Source organism: Saccopteryx leptura, chromosome 1 (assembly GCF_036850995.1).
Source record: "Saccopteryx leptura isolate mSacLep1 chromosome 1, mSacLep1_pri_phased_curated, whole genome shotgun sequence".
Lineage (NCBI taxonomy): Eukaryota > Metazoa > Chordata > Mammalia > Chiroptera > Emballonuridae > Saccopteryx > Saccopteryx leptura.
The window spans coordinates 364392444-364407696 of record NC_089503.1 but is presented as its reverse complement, the minus strand read 5'-3'; the positions used below and the strand labels follow the sequence as shown (position 1 = coordinate 364407696).

At 43.6% G+C, this 15253-nt stretch overlaps 1 protein-coding gene across 14 annotated transcripts in view; it reads right to left on the bottom strand.

Moving 5' to 3' along the window:
- DST (dystonin) overlaps positions 1-15253 on the bottom strand; it is a 502743-nt gene that overhangs the window by 125313 nt on the left and 362177 nt on the right. For all 14 annotated transcript variants that reach the window (XM_066359128.1, XM_066359129.1, XM_066359143.1 and 11 more), the window contains 5 exons: positions 14942-15175; positions 13775-14041; positions 10595-11143; positions 9344-9520; positions 1400-1523 (listed from right to left, as the gene is read on the bottom strand). In XM_066359128.1, the coding sequence (XP_066215225.1) occupies positions 1400-1523; positions 9344-9520; positions 10595-11143; positions 13775-14041; positions 14942-15175 (1351 nt within the window). The remainder of the gene's footprint in view (positions 1-1399; positions 1524-9343; positions 9521-10594; positions 11144-13774; positions 14042-14941; positions 15176-15253) is intronic.

Below are 15253 nucleotides of genomic sequence, written 5' to 3'. Positions count from 1 at the left end.
GATTTTCTTAGAGGTTAGATCTTAGAGAAATTCCTCTAAATCTTAAAAATACAGGGTGAGGCAAAAGTAAGTTTACAGTTGTGTGTACACAAAAGTTTATTCTTGTATTATTTATTAATTATGGTATTATTTTCCATACAAACAGTTGTAAACCTACTTCGTTCCACCCTCCATTTGCACATATTCCTATAAAGTTATGCCAGAGAGAGGTTTTAAAGTCTTAAATTAATGTAACATACAGATTATAAACAAAAAAAGCAGAACTATGTATGATTAACAATGGGAAAAATGCCAAAACACCTCTTCAAATAACAGAAATACATATGAGATAGTTTTTCTCTCCCCTCCAAAATCCAAACTCCCTGCCCCAGTGCTTGTAGCAGAGATGGCCCGTGTGGGATGTCAGGATAGTGCATTAGGATACAGGGAAGAAACGTTAGAATTTCCATTCACATTTTTGTCTTATACTTTAAAGTTGTATGTTTTTGTGTTTTATAATTACAGTACAGATCATATGATAAGATAGTAATATGTGTATGCAGTTTATCAACATATGTGCATAAATGAGGGTACACACTAAAAATGGCGTGACGGGGGTGCAAGAGCCAGAGTTTGGATGTCTGTAAGAAAGAATGAGGGCTTCTCCTCTACAGAGTGGTTTTTAGAGCAAAGTTTCGTCCTTCTCTTTGTCTGAGATTTCTATTCAGATTTTAATGCATGCTCTCTTTGTGGTGAAACATGTGTCTGATCATCTATCGGCCCCTGTTCTTGACAGACAGGCCCCACCCAGGCCTACTCCTGCCACAGGCTGAGTCTAGCCCCGCCCCACCCCATCAACCAAGGGCGCCTCGCCTGAGTTCTCCTTCCTGTTAGATTAGGGGCGAACTGAACAGCAGGCGAACCCAGCACAGGCCCTGGGCCCTGACTTCTGAAGGGCCCCCCAAAACCCCAACTTTACACTTTTTTCTAATGATACCAAGTTTGATTTCATATGTGCTATTATAACATTAATAGTACATAATAATTTTTATTTATTTAAAAATGTAATTAACATGTATTTTTATTTTCCCTTTCTCTCTTTTTATAAGGGGCTCAATGTTTTCTTCTGCGCCCGGGGCCTCAACCGACCTTAATCCGCCTCTGTGTTAGACAAAGAGTTTCTGTTACCCTGTCAAAACTATAAAATTGAAACTGCAATGCACTCTTCTCACACTACACAGCTCCTGTTTCCAGATGTTAGTATTCCTGCGCCAAAGAAGACATGCCCTCTCCCAGAGTGAGCAGCCCCATCCTGCAGGGCAAGGGCATAAACACCAGTACGTGCTAGGGAACCGTGCCTCCGTGGCAGTGGATCCCTCAGTCAGCATCTCCCTGGGAGGAAACGGGAGCGAGCACTTACCCAGGGTGTTCTGGATCTCGTTCTTGGCCGGCAGCAAAGATCCCCTGGCATCTAAAAGCACTTCAGCTGTTTTTTTCAGTTTCTCTACAGCGACCTGCTGACTTGATATCTGTCCTTGCAGTGCCTGGAGGAGTGAATGTTCCAATTATACTCAGTAGGACTAAATAACAGATTTCCAATATGAGAAAAATAACTTACAGTAAGATAAAGTTAAATGGGATGGAGTAAACTTTTCATCATTTTTATAGACTTACTCTAGAATTCTTAGAATAAAACCAGTTATAAAGTGCCATTAGCAAGAGCATCAGCCAGTCGGGACAATACAAATCCAGGTGTGATGTAAACCCTCGAGCACGTGTTCATGATAATTGGCCTGATTCTGGATCCTGTGACTCTCAACCCTTAGCCTAGCTGCCCCTTGACCCCCACCTCTGGGTTTTGTACAATACCCCCACTACCACCAGAAAACAAAAAAAAAACAAATAAAAACAAACAACAGAAAACCTTTGGTACCACTTCTACTCCACTTAAAAAGATAGCCTAACCAGGCGGTGGCGCAGTGGATAGAGCATCGGATTGGGATGCGGAGGACCCAAGTTCAAGACCCCGAGGTCGCCAGCTTGAGCACCGGCTCATCTGGTTTGAGGCAAGTTCACCAGCTTGGACCCAAGGTCGCTGGCTCGAGCAAGGGGTCACTCGGTCTGCTGTAGCCCCCTGGTCAAGGCACATATGAGCAAGCAATTGATGACCAACTATGGTGCCGCAACAAAGAACTGATGTTTCTCATCTCTTTCCCTTCCTGTCTGTCTGTCCCTCTCTGTCCCTCTCTCTGTCTTTCTCTGTCTCTGTCACACACACAGAAAAAAGATAATTAAGGAACTCCATTTCAACAGATTCTGAATCACTACTGAGTCATATTTCTTTCTGTTAATTCAGTATAAGTTACCTAACATCTAACATATTCAAAAAGACCCTGCTATATTTTATGAAAAACACAAAAATCACACATGAAGCTTACCTGCGGAGATCGTCTAGTCTAGTCTGAGGCAGGAAGTGTAAGTGCCAAAAGTGAGTGAAGAAGTACTCCTAGCAGTTGGGGCGAGGAAAAGCTGGAGAGGAGAATGGTGTCACCTCTGCCACGGAGGCACTGAGACGGGTCCGGAAGGAAGGAGGTGTGGGTTCAGGGGCACAAGGGTGGAGAGGGACAGCATTTCCCTTAGAAATGAACAGCAGGAACAAAGATGGGACGAGAAACATCAGAGGAAACCCTGAGGGTCCCACGCACTGAGGACGTGTAACGGGACTGACAGGCCTCAAAGGGCAGGCGGAGGGGTTCCCATTGACCCTGCAGCAGCTGGGAGGTACTCAGGGCTTCTGAGAACGGGGGTGACGTGCTCGGAGCTGTCCTACGGGCTAAAGGTGTACCACCGTGTGGGGTGAATTCAGTGCGGAAGACACGAAGCCCAGGCACCAGTCCTGGGCAACGTGAGCAGTGATAAAGTAGAGAGGGCCTGTCTGAGCTGGCAAAGCAGAACCGGTGACCGAGTTGGGAAGAGTCCACAGGACTTGAGGATTGAGCAAAGCTGTGCTGTCCAATAAGGTAGCTACTAACTGCACGGGGCTTTTTAAGATTAAATTGATTAAAATCAAATAAAATTAAAAAATGCAATTTCTCAGCTGGACTTGCCACACTTCCAGCACTAAGCAGCCATGTGTGACTGGTGGGTGACCAGGTTGGACAGAGCAGATTAAAGACCATTTTCATCATCACAGAATGTTCCACAGGACATCACTGCTTGAGAGGGCAGGTACCCAGGATAAGTGAGCCCTGAGGCGAGCAGTGACAATGTGCTGAGCCTCAGTAGTTTATAGAATTCACAAGCGAGTGTAGGAGAAAGGGGGATCTCTTCGGGGACGCTTCACTTCAGAGTGCCTTCCGGAGGCTCATGTAGGAAGAAACAGCACAGCTGGACACGGAGGAGCCTCGGCACTCAGGCTAGAATTACACGTAAAGCGCTAGAAGTCAAGACGCATGCTGAGACTGGGAACAGAGAAGGCACAGAAACACCAGAGAGGGGGCCGTGAGCACCATGGAGAGTGCGCACGCTTACATGATACGGGGAGGAAAAGAGACAGAACAAGTGCGATCGGGGAGATGGAAACGAGCCCAGAATAACTCTGTCCCCAAGGTTTAAAGGACGGGAGAATGTGGAAAAGGTTAACTGTCAACTGCTTCAAAAGGATAAGGTAACCTTTCATCTGCTGAGTCGAGGTCCCGGGGGTTTTCTGAGTGAGCGGGTGCGGGTCACCAGCGAGAAGGAGGAGCAAAGAGGCAGAGGCAGGAAGCAGAGAGAAAACTTGCAGAAGTCTGGCCCTGCCTTCCTAACGCATCAGTACAAACGGGCTGCCGGGCCCGGGGGTCCGCAGGCTGGGCTTTCGCTTCACTGCCAGTACTCAAGCTCCTCTCATCATCTCACATTTGGATTTCAAATTCAAATTCCCACATGTCCAGTGTGGATGAACTCATCCCTGGCCATGGGCCCAGGTTTTCGGCAGTCTCTTAAATGTTTCCATCTGGGTGTGAACAGTCACCTCAAATTCACAAAGTTAAACTGGAACACATCATCTCAGTCCCCACACCTGTACTTCCTCGGCCTGCATCTCCTCTCCCAGGTAGTAAACCTGAGGCTCCTCCTAGACTCTCAGCCCTCCTTCCCACGTGCAAATCAACCATCAAGACCCACAATTCTGCCTGACCAGGCAGTAGCGCAGTGGATAGAGCATCAGACTAGAACACAAAGGACCCAGGTTCAAAACCCTGAGGTCACCGGCTTGAGCATGGGCTTATCAGTTTAAGCAGGACTCACCAGCTTGAGCACGGGGTGCAGGCTTGAGCAAGGGGTCACTTGCTCTGCTGGAGCCCCCCTGGTCAAGGCACATATGAGAAAGCAGTCAATGAACAACTAAGGTGCCACAACAAAGAATTGATGCTTTTCATCTCTTTCCCTTCCTGTCTGTCCCTATCTGTCTCTCTCTCTGACTCTCTGTGTCTCTGTCACAAAAAAACAAAACAAAACCTAACAATTTTACCTGCCTGATATTAAAAAAAAAAAGAAAAAAAAAAACACCGGACCTCCGCTCTGTACCTGTGGAGCACCCTGGAGCACTCACGGAGCACTGCTTCATTGGAAAGAGCACCCTCACTGTGCTCCCTGTCTCCACTGTCCTCCCTGATACAGCCTCCCCCACTCCCGCCAATGTGTTTTGTGGAAAATACACCTCTGACTACATATATCACTCTCCCCTTTAAAATCTTTCAGTAGCTTCCTATTGCTTTCATAATAAAGGAAACATTTTAAGCATGCTATATAAAAGGTCCAGTGAAATCCATTACTTAATTTGATCTTCAATCTCATCTTTCCCTACATACTGTCCCAGAAATGTCCAACAAGACAGCTATTTCTTAGCTATTTGCTCATGCTAGACCCAATGCCTTAGTGTCTCCACATGCCAAACTTGACATGTAACCTACTGCCCATCATACTGAGCCTGGCTCTTACTCGCTCTGTAAAATCCATCTGGGAAGCCTTCCCCTAACTCTCTCTTCAACCCTAGTTGCAGGTACTCCTCCCAGGAACTCCCATAAACACCCTGTGAATATCACAGGATTTTCCTGTCTATTCAATCAAACTGTAACCTCCTCAAGAATTAGGAATTTATCCAATTCAGGTTTCTATTATCACTGCCTAGCCCAGTGCTTGCTATATAGTAGGCCTTGATATAAGTTTTTAGAATTCGAAGAAATCCAAAACTCTAATTCAAAAAGAACTATGCACTCCTATGTTCATTGCAGCATTATTTACAATTGCCAAGATATGGAAGTAGTCTAAGTGTCCACCAATAGAAGAACGAATAAAGAAGATGTGGTCTGTATATAAAATGGAGTATGGGTCAGCCATAAAAAAAAGAATGAAATCTTGCCATTTCAATAACATGGATGGATCTAAAGAGTATTATGCTAAGTGAAATAAATCAGAGAAAGACAAATACCATGTGATTTCACTGACATGTGAAATATTAAAAAAATAAACAAAGAAACAAAACAGATACAGACTCACAGATACACAGAACACACTGATGGCTGCCATATGGGAAGGGGGCTGGCAGAACGAGTGAAAAGAGGGAAGGGATTAAGAAGTACAAACTGGCAGTTACAAAACAGTCACAGGATGTAAAATACAGCATAGGGAATATATTCCATAACACTGTGTGAGCTGTGTCTGGTGTCAGACGGGTAGCAGACTCACCAGGGTGATCACTCTGTAAGTACATAAGTGCCTAATCACCACGTTGTACACCTGAAACTGATATAACACTGCATGTCAACTATAATTTAAAAATAAAGAAAATGTTAAGAAATAATGAAGAGGTTTTTAGAAAAAAAAGTTTCTGAAATAACTGAGTAAATGAATAAGCAAATAAACAAAGATACCAGGTATAAGTAACACTTGGAAAGACCCTCCTCTAGTTCATCCTTCAACAGCAACAACCAAAACCACAAATGCCTAACGCCAATAGCAACAATTTCTTCCATTTGTTTTCATATCTAAGAAACTGTGATAATATACGGGCAGCTGGGTATACGTCAGAAGACCCATCAACATGACATCTGTGATCTGAACACTGGATCTTGCAGTTGTGCCAAGAGGCCAAAGAATCTACTACATCAGAGTGAATCTGTTTGGGAAATTCTCCCAGAAGTTTAGTTACAGGAAATATTGTATTAGAAACTTCTCAAGGAACTTTAACTATATAACCAGATTGAAGGTTTAAAACAATATGTATTTTGGAATGTGAATTCCCAAAGGACAGAGGTCGGGTTTTAACATCTTTGTGTCTTCACAAAACCTAACAATGGGCCTTGCACATAAATGTCTACCAAATAAATAAACGTAAAAGTTGTCATGGTTCTAAAAATGCGTCCACTATCAAAGAGGGCCCTACCTACCATGTTAAAACTTAGAAAAGGATTGAAAAAGAAGCATCTCTTCTGCATCTTTCTCTTCAAAATATTCCATTCCTTTTCTCTTCATAATTATGTTAAAGGAAGTCAATAGTTTTTAATTGCTAACATGGTATCAGGTTATAATTTAGCTAGGGTAGTGATTTATCGTACAACTTTGGAAAAAAAACCCCACCAATTAAAGTATTCAAATGGGTACCAAAAATTGTTTTTTTAAATGGATTTCAATTAAACACGAAAGCAGCATCTGTGACAGGGAATACTACAAGATTATGACCTTGGTCTCCAGCCCGGACCAGAAAAGGATTAACGTGCGGCACTTGTTTCCTGACTTAGAGCCCCTCCCCCCAGAGAATCAGAAAACGCTGGAAGATGGACATGGTCCATCCACACGACCTAGCTCCCTGCCTGCTCCCAAAGCCAGGCCTCTTGGCTGGTTCCAGAATGCTGTCCTTTCCGTGCTTCATGTGGGGCAAAAAAATTGTACAATATTATTCACTGATTTCCCTCGAAGCAGAACTTGAGCAGATGTCATTATAGCCCAGTGGTATCAGATTAATGACAATACAGCAAACAGTTCTTTGAATAATAATGCTAATAGCAACATGCTATTGGATAGGATTATGTTGCTCACAAAAATTAGGGGATATTTCAAAAATGAATATAAAGCGATAAAAAAAAGCAGCATTTGATTTTTTTTTTAAAATTAAACAAGAACATCAGAAAAGCAAATGACAAGTCAAAGAAAGTTGTTCAATTATGCAAATGAGATGTAAAACCGACTTTTATCTCATTGGTGAAAATGCACTGCACAAAAGGCTGAAAGTGCTGGAGTATCTGCATGTTCCCTGATCCCCGAATTTTTGTGAGTAGTGTATTTCAAATAAACCAATTGGGTTTTCCCAAATGACATTTATGATACAATAGAATATAAATAGTAGTCAGCAGTGTAAATGTAGAAAAGGCTGACTTTTTGTAGTAGTCTTATGTGTTTATATTATTGTTTAAGAAAAACAATTTTTCAATGTGGTTAATAAAACTGAAAGAAACAGAGACTGCCTAGTTCCCATACACATCACCCTCCCTACATGCTGAGATCACCGTGAGGAAAGAATCTACGGGAGCCAGAAACAACTCGAACTGCACGTTTCAGGTTTAAAACAATGCTGTGGCTTATTTAGAATTCCGTCTCCTCTGAGATGCTGCTGTTCTTTTTACATTTCTTCAGCTGCCTCAGGACTACAGGAAACTTCTTCTGGAGCATCTATTAAGTAAGTTTTTCTCCATTTTAGAATTAATTCATGGTTCTGCTTAAATAAAACAGCCATACATTCTTTTGGGTTTTCTTTTCTTTTCCTTCTAGTTATATAAAAATTAATTTTATACTGAATATAATCCATTTCCTAATATAGATCCAACTTAAAATGGGTTATTTCTGTTTCGTATACTTTCCTATATTAAAAATACCTAGCTCCATAATTAAATATTAGCAATCTTAATAATTATCTTCAGCTATTGGCATTTCCTACCAAAATAATAGCTACTACTATGTAACAGCATTGCTTCTAACCCTCCCACATACACTGTCCTGGAACAAGTTATCAAATGAGAAGCGGAAACTTAAGACAGGTCTGTTCCTGTGCTGTGGGAGAGAGAGACAGAGAACAAAACAAGCAAACAACAGCAACAACACAACCATTGCTGAAACGGCACAAGGAAGGAGGCAACTGCTGAGAGGCTGGGTCAATGTCGGGAAGGTAACCTGGCTCAAGACGTCTCCCTGGTGCCTAACGTAGGAAGAGGTAAACTCTCCTGGCCAGGAAAGACGCAGCCACCAGCCCGCTGCCGTGTGTCCTCCCTCTTCTCATCCTTTGCTCCCATACCCCTTTTCTCTGCTTTGATCTTAACCTGCCTCGTTCCACCCCAGGGTGTGACTTGGCTCTCTTCCAGCCGAAGTCACCAATCTCAGCCAATACCTCATGTTCAGCTCACTCAGTAGGGTACCTGTTTTCCTTGATAAGGGCACAGTAATGATTGCTGATTCTGTAAGGAACAGACGCAGCTAAGTTCTGAAAGGCAGTTGCTTAGCTAGCAATACAGTGTTTACTTTCTAGTTACTCACCTGCTAAGAGGAATCACAGAATAGCTTTATGAAATTAAACTGTCATAATCAAAAGTACTGGTCATCTGGAATAAGAATACTTCAAAAATTATCTCCCCTTAACATTAGGATGTTAAAATATGCTTGAAATTTAAGAAACAAGATTCTCCTTGCCACTGTGGGTACGGCTCAGAGCTCCACAATTATGCAATTCCCACATCAAGCCTGCATTTCTGACAGAGCAGGTCGAATTTCTGAGAACTGCGTCATATAATACTGAGAGTCTGTATCTCTAGGAATCATGGGAATACTCAACAGGAATACCAAACTGGTCCTCGGAGCCCACATGTGACAGTATTACCCTTTCTTCCCTTCTACCTGTCTATTCTTAAACAGACATTGTACCAGGTCCTGTTCTAGGTGCTGGGGATATAGCAATGAACAAAATAAACAAAAACATCTGCCCTCATGGAGTTTAGGTCTAACTGCAGAGAAAAACAATGAACAAAATACTAAATAAGTATAAAGGTAAACAAGTGGCCTGGACAATACTGGGTTTTGGTTGTGGAGGAGGGAGGGATGGGAACGGGTAATAAAGCCATAACAGCAAAGCCAATCCAGTTACACACGGTAGAAAAAACGACCTCCTGACAAAGACAAATAAATGGACTGTTGAGACTCAAGTTGTAACTCCTCTGAAGGTAGAAATATACTCCCCTACCCTTTGTCCCCTGGCTGAGGTGAAACCATCACAAAACTGTGAGGAAGTGAGAGGTTTTCAGGAAGGCTATGGAAGGGTTGGACCTCCTCTCTTTCTCACCTTGGTCTCCTCTAATTGCCTTTGCAGATTTTTAGGGTCCACAGCAACGGGTTCAGATAAGTGTTTGCTCGCTGTGACCTCGCAGGCCTGGAGCTCAGAAAGAAGTCCACGTGAAGTGTCTTCATAGTGTTGATATTTATCCACCAGATCTTTAAGATTATTCCCGAGGACACTGCACTAAAAGAAAATCAAAGGAGAAAAAGGGTAGAGAATTAAAATCTACTATTTCAATTTCTGTTAAATAACCTTAGGACCTATGAGATCTGCAACTCAGAAGACACCAGATTTCAACCCACGTGAGTGGAAACTATAGGGCTAAGATTTTTCTCCTTTGTAGGAAGAAGCATCCTCTAACAAGCCAAAAGTACCATAAAAGTGAGAGCTAGTCCTAACTTTATATCGATTTGAAAGTATATTTTCAAGGGCTAAGTCTTAACTCAGAATGAAGAGCTTGGATGTCAATCACCAGGGGAGGCTGACCCCCAGGGCACACGCCCACTGAGTTTTACACACCACGTGTCTACAGACGCATTTGATGGGAAAGTTTTCAAAGTGCTTAATGAATCACTTCTATACGTTATATAAGATAAATGAATACCAGAAGGGCAAATAATCTGAATCAGAATGCAGCAAAGGCCAAAAGTCAATGACGCTATTCAAGTCATTTGTGCAACTTGGTGAGTCTGTTCCGCTTATACTGAATAGTAAACCGGGGAATGCTCTCTTAGTTTAAAACAAAACAAAACAACAAAACCACTTTTACTTGTTCAAGGGAGTAAAAGAAGCTGAAACAGTCTGCAAGTCATTAGGTATTAAAATAATACATTAATCAAATGTATTTGTAAAACATTTTCAGTATTTGTGAAGGGAATTATCTGAAATGAAACTTTAGTTCTCAAGCTCGAGGCTGCAAAAATTAGCAAGGCACTCTGTTTGCTTGGAGACAAAGCATAGCGCCGCCTGGTGGTCACTTGCATATTGCTGAGTTTGGGGATTAGGTCTGCCTAGAAATCACTCAAACCTAACAACAACAACAAAATAAACAACTTTAGGCTCCTAATTTTTAAACACCTTTTTCTGAAGTAAAAAAAATGAACAGGACTGAGGTATATAGGATAAAACTATCTTATCTTTCCTGCTTCAGTTTTTTAGGCTTCTCACTTCTGATTCTAAAACAAAAGTTAAGAAGAGAGAATACAAACTATAATCACAGATTGAGATCTCCCCCTTAAAAAATAAAAATAAAATTACCTTAGAGTAGAGAGACCTGAACCGGTCAGTAGCATGATCCAACTTGCCCTGGACTTCTCTGTGCGTGGCGGACGTATCGATATTATCCTGGTCAGCCTTGCCGCCTCCATCTCGTTTGCTGCAAGATTTGGCTGCTTCCAACACCCTGTTTCCAGAGATAGTGATGTACCGCAAGTCCCCTTTGTGAGAAATAACATCCTCTGAGAAGCTCTTCTGCCTCTTCAATTTGGCCATTAGACCGCCGAAGTCATCTGCGCCGGCCTCCAGGTTCTCGAGCTCCTGCTCTGACTGCTGCAGCCAGTGCTCAAACTCACTGTAATCAGCGTCGAACTTCTCCAACTCCTCCTGCAGAGAGTGCGTTAACTTCATTTTCTTTTCTGACTCGGCCAGTGCGGTGTCATAATGCGCCTTCAGTTCCTTCATGTTCTTCTGCAGTTTCTCTTTTTCCTCGGGAGAGAGATAGTGACCCTGCTTCTCCAGCAAGGCTTGTGCGGACTGAGTGGCCATGAGAACAGCTTGGTGCTGAGAGATGATCTTCTCGTGCTGGGCCTATGTGAAAACAGATCCACTGTCACCTTAAAGCAGTGACCGGGTGACACTGAGGCTGAGGGGGAGCTCCCTGGTACCCCATACAGACTTAAATAATCAACCTACAGACAACTTGCTTCTCATTAACCTTTTCAAGATGCACGGTATCTGCCTTTTCCTGGTGAATTTCAGAATAGCAAAAGCTGCAATTTGAACTTCTAATCATATGATTAGGAAGATTTCCAATCTTCTCTTGAAAGTACTTATATAATCACAAAAGACAAGTACTTTTTTTGAGAAATCCGGGAAAAAAATGTAACAGATTTCTCCTCTAATTCTAAAACAAGCATCTACAATCAGATCACATATTATTCACTGTTCCCTCACAACCACATAGAGACTGCTAAAGTCTTTAGCTAATTACTGAGCAACTGGGTATAATATTTTTTATTATAAAATGATCCTAGGCCCTGGCTGATTGGCTCAGTGGTAAAGCATCAGCCTGGCATGTGGATGTCCCAGGTTCAATTCCCAGTCAGAACACACAGGAGAGGCAACCATCTGCTTCTCAACCCCTCCCCCTATTGCTTCTCTTTCTCTCTCTCTCTCTCTCTCTCTCTCTCTCTCTCTCTCCTCTCTTTCTCTCTTCCCTCCTGAAACCATGGCTCAATTGGAGCAAGTTGGACCTGGGCACTGAGGATAGCTCCACAGCCTCTACCTCTGGTGCTAAAAAGAGGTCAGTTGCTGAGCAATGCTCCAGATGGGCAGAACATTGCCCCCTAGGGGCCCTGCCAGGTCAATCCTGGTCGGGGTGCATGTGGAAATCTGTCTCTGCCTTTCCTCCACTTACTAAATTAAAAAAAAAGGGGGATCCTAAAATGACATTTAAATAGAAAAACTTTTTGTAATTTTAAAGTTTTCTACAACAGGCTACACCCTTAATATTTGAATATATTCATATACTACCTCTTATAGGTCTTTTGCACATAGTAGGCTGGACAGACATATGGGATACCTTATAAATTATCTGATCTATAGCTTTCTTTTTACAGGTGAGAAAACTCAGGCTGTAGGAAAACAGCTTGGCTCAGCACATATGGCTCAAAAACAGAGCTAGACATAGAACCCTGACCAGGCCTTTGGGCCAGCTCTCCGCTCTACCAGGAGATCAGGAATTCCTAAAGCATTTTCACAGTCTCTTATTCCTAGAAGTTTAAAGATGAGAAAGAAACCTGACCAGATAGTGGTGCAGTGGATAGAGCATTGGCCTGGGATGCTGAGGACCCAGGTTCAAAACCCCAAGGCTGCCAGCTTGAGAGTGGGCTCACCAGCTTTAGCGTGGGTTTGCCAGCTTGAGAGTGGGATCATAGACATGACGCCAAAGGTCGCTGGCTTGAGCGAGAGGTCACTGGCTCTGCTGGAGCCCGCCAGTCAAGGCACATATGAGAAAGCAATTGATGAACTAAGGTGCCGCAATAAAGAACTGATGCTTCTCATCTCTCTCCTTCTCTCCCTTCCTGTCTGTCTATCCCTGTCTGTCTCTATCTCTTTCTCCCCATCACGTGCTTAAAAAAAAAAACAACCAGAAGGCAAATGCCATGCAGTGGCTAAAGGCAAAGGCTTTCCTATGAAGAATCTATATGTTTGAGTTTACCCACTGGTACTTCTCACTACTCGAGCCAAGTTACTAACCTTTCCTCACTTCTATGTCACCAACTCATAATCCTTTAGGAATTCATCAGGTTTTTCCATCATAAGACACAGTTACAATAAGGTCCTATAATTGCCTCTTGACACTGTGATCCAGTAAATACTTTCACCCTTCTTCTGGTTTAACTTATATTTCCTGTAACTTAACCTCACAGAGAGAGTTCTGTTCCCCCGACTTCAGCTTAGAGGAAAACACACAACTGCACAAGCCCCCGAAGCCCAGTCTTCCTATTAACAAGAGCAACCACTGGAGTACAATGATCAATTATGTGACACTTTGAAACGGTTTCCGAAAGTTCTTTAGATCCTACAGGAGCCTGCATGTTAGCTCTGATTTCTACCATGCAGTGAAGTTTGAGAAGGGCTCTCCTTCCTCCTCTCAACAGCAGCACTCACTACACAGCTGAGCCGAGGCCCGGAGACCGTAGAGCAGGCTGGTCTACCAACATGAGTTAGACGTAGCCGAGTGACTGAGCTCATGGCCTCGTTTTAACCCAAACTCCATCATCCCTGACTGCATGGGTCACTTCGGGCAAGCTGACTTTCCTTCTGAAGCTCCAGTTTCCCATCTAGAAACCAGAGTAATAACCTCAGAGAAGCAGGGAGAACTGAAAGGGTCAAAGTGGGAGACGCTTAGAGAAGTGCCTGGCCCACTAAGCGCTCTACCAATCTCAGCTTCATTATTAATCTTTCTACTGATTCCTCATAATCCTGCTTCACGTATAAGAGCGCCATATCTAATGATTTCTTTCTCGTTGCTTCTGACTTGCTTAGGATTTTCACAATAATTAATATTTGACATAACGATGAACCCAGAAAAAAAAAAGTGAGCTTATTCTCAATGGTCATTACGGCTGGAAAAGAAAACTCGCGTGCTAAGTTGTTGTCGCTACAGACCTGTACGCAGAACTTTACAGCAGCAGTACGTTTCAGACAACAAACCTTCACTTTCCGGTACTGCTGGTTCAGATTCTCCTCGGGGGCTCCGCCCAGCCCATCAGCGTCAGCTTCCAACAAGTTGCCGTTAACTTCATCCTCTTCTCCAGTCGCCGACCTGCTGTCACCTTCTCGAAAGTGAGTCCCGTTCTGTTCAATCACCTGTGGCTGTTTCCTCCCTGCTCTTTCTGAGTCCTGGTTGACATGTGACAACCAGTCCAAAAGGGTCTCTATTTTGGTTTTGCTCTCTTCCAGCTGCTTTACCGCGGCCACCTGGGGTGGGGGTGGGGGTGGACAATGGGCATCCTGAATACGGGCCGAGGTATTCGTTTTAAGACATCCCAAAAGCTCATTGTTAGGTTATTTAAAACTAGAGTGGGGGCCCTGGCCAGTTGGCTCAGCGGTAGAGCGTCGGCCTGGCGTGCGGGGGACCCGGGTTCGATTCCCGGCCAGGGCACATAGGAGAAGCACCCATTTGCTTCCCCACCCCCACCCCTCCTTCCTCTCTGTCTCTCTCTTCCCCTCCCACAGCCAAGGCTCCATTGGAGCAAAGATGGCCCGGGCGCTGGGGATGGCTCCTTGGCCTCTGCCCCAGGCGCTAGAGTGGCTCTGGTTGCGGCAGAGCGACACCCCGGAGGGGCAGAGCATCGCCCCCTGGTGGGCAGAGCGTCGCCCCTGGTGGGCATGCCGGGTGGATCCCGGTCGGGCGCATGCAGGAGTCTGTCTGACTGTCTCTCCCCGTTTCCAGCTTCAGAAAAATACAAAAAAAAAAAAAAAAAAAGGGATTAAAAAAAAAAAAAAACTAGAGTGGGGACACTAAAAACTGACACACATTAAAATTAAACTTTCGAGGAACAAGAAGTTACTTTGAAGTTTCCAATGTTCTTAAAAATATATCCCAAAATTTTAGCTCTAGTAATTAATGAGGCCCCCCCACATTTCACAAGGAGAAAGTCTCACACTCCCACTTCACACTTTTCTAAAAAGTTACGCAAAGCCAACTCTTCAGACTTTCTGTAGTACTCAATCAGTCACAGACCTGGAAACCTAGCCTTCTTCTGGTCCCTGGTCAGTCAGCTCTGACCCCTGCCTGCTGTCCCCTAATGAAGCAAGAAGCTATTACCCTGACCACTTGCAACCCAGCAACTGCGAACCACACATTTGAATAAGGACCTTTTCAGTCTCCTCCTTGATGGCTGTCGTCACAGCTTTATCCAGCTCCTTTTTGGACTGTTCCGCCTTTAAATTAAGTTGTTCACACTTGATCTTAGCTTCATTAAGCTTCTGTTCAATCAGGTCCTTGTCTTCTTGTGACAGCTTTTCGCCCTTCTCTTTTAAGAAGTTCTCCGTGTTTTTCACTATTTCTGCCAAGGCCTGTGCGCTTCCTTGCATATCTTTCTGTAATTCCTTATAACACAAGAGGGAAAAATACCTTGTTAAATTACTACCTATTTAATGCTTCCAAAATTGTAATTCTAAAACAGG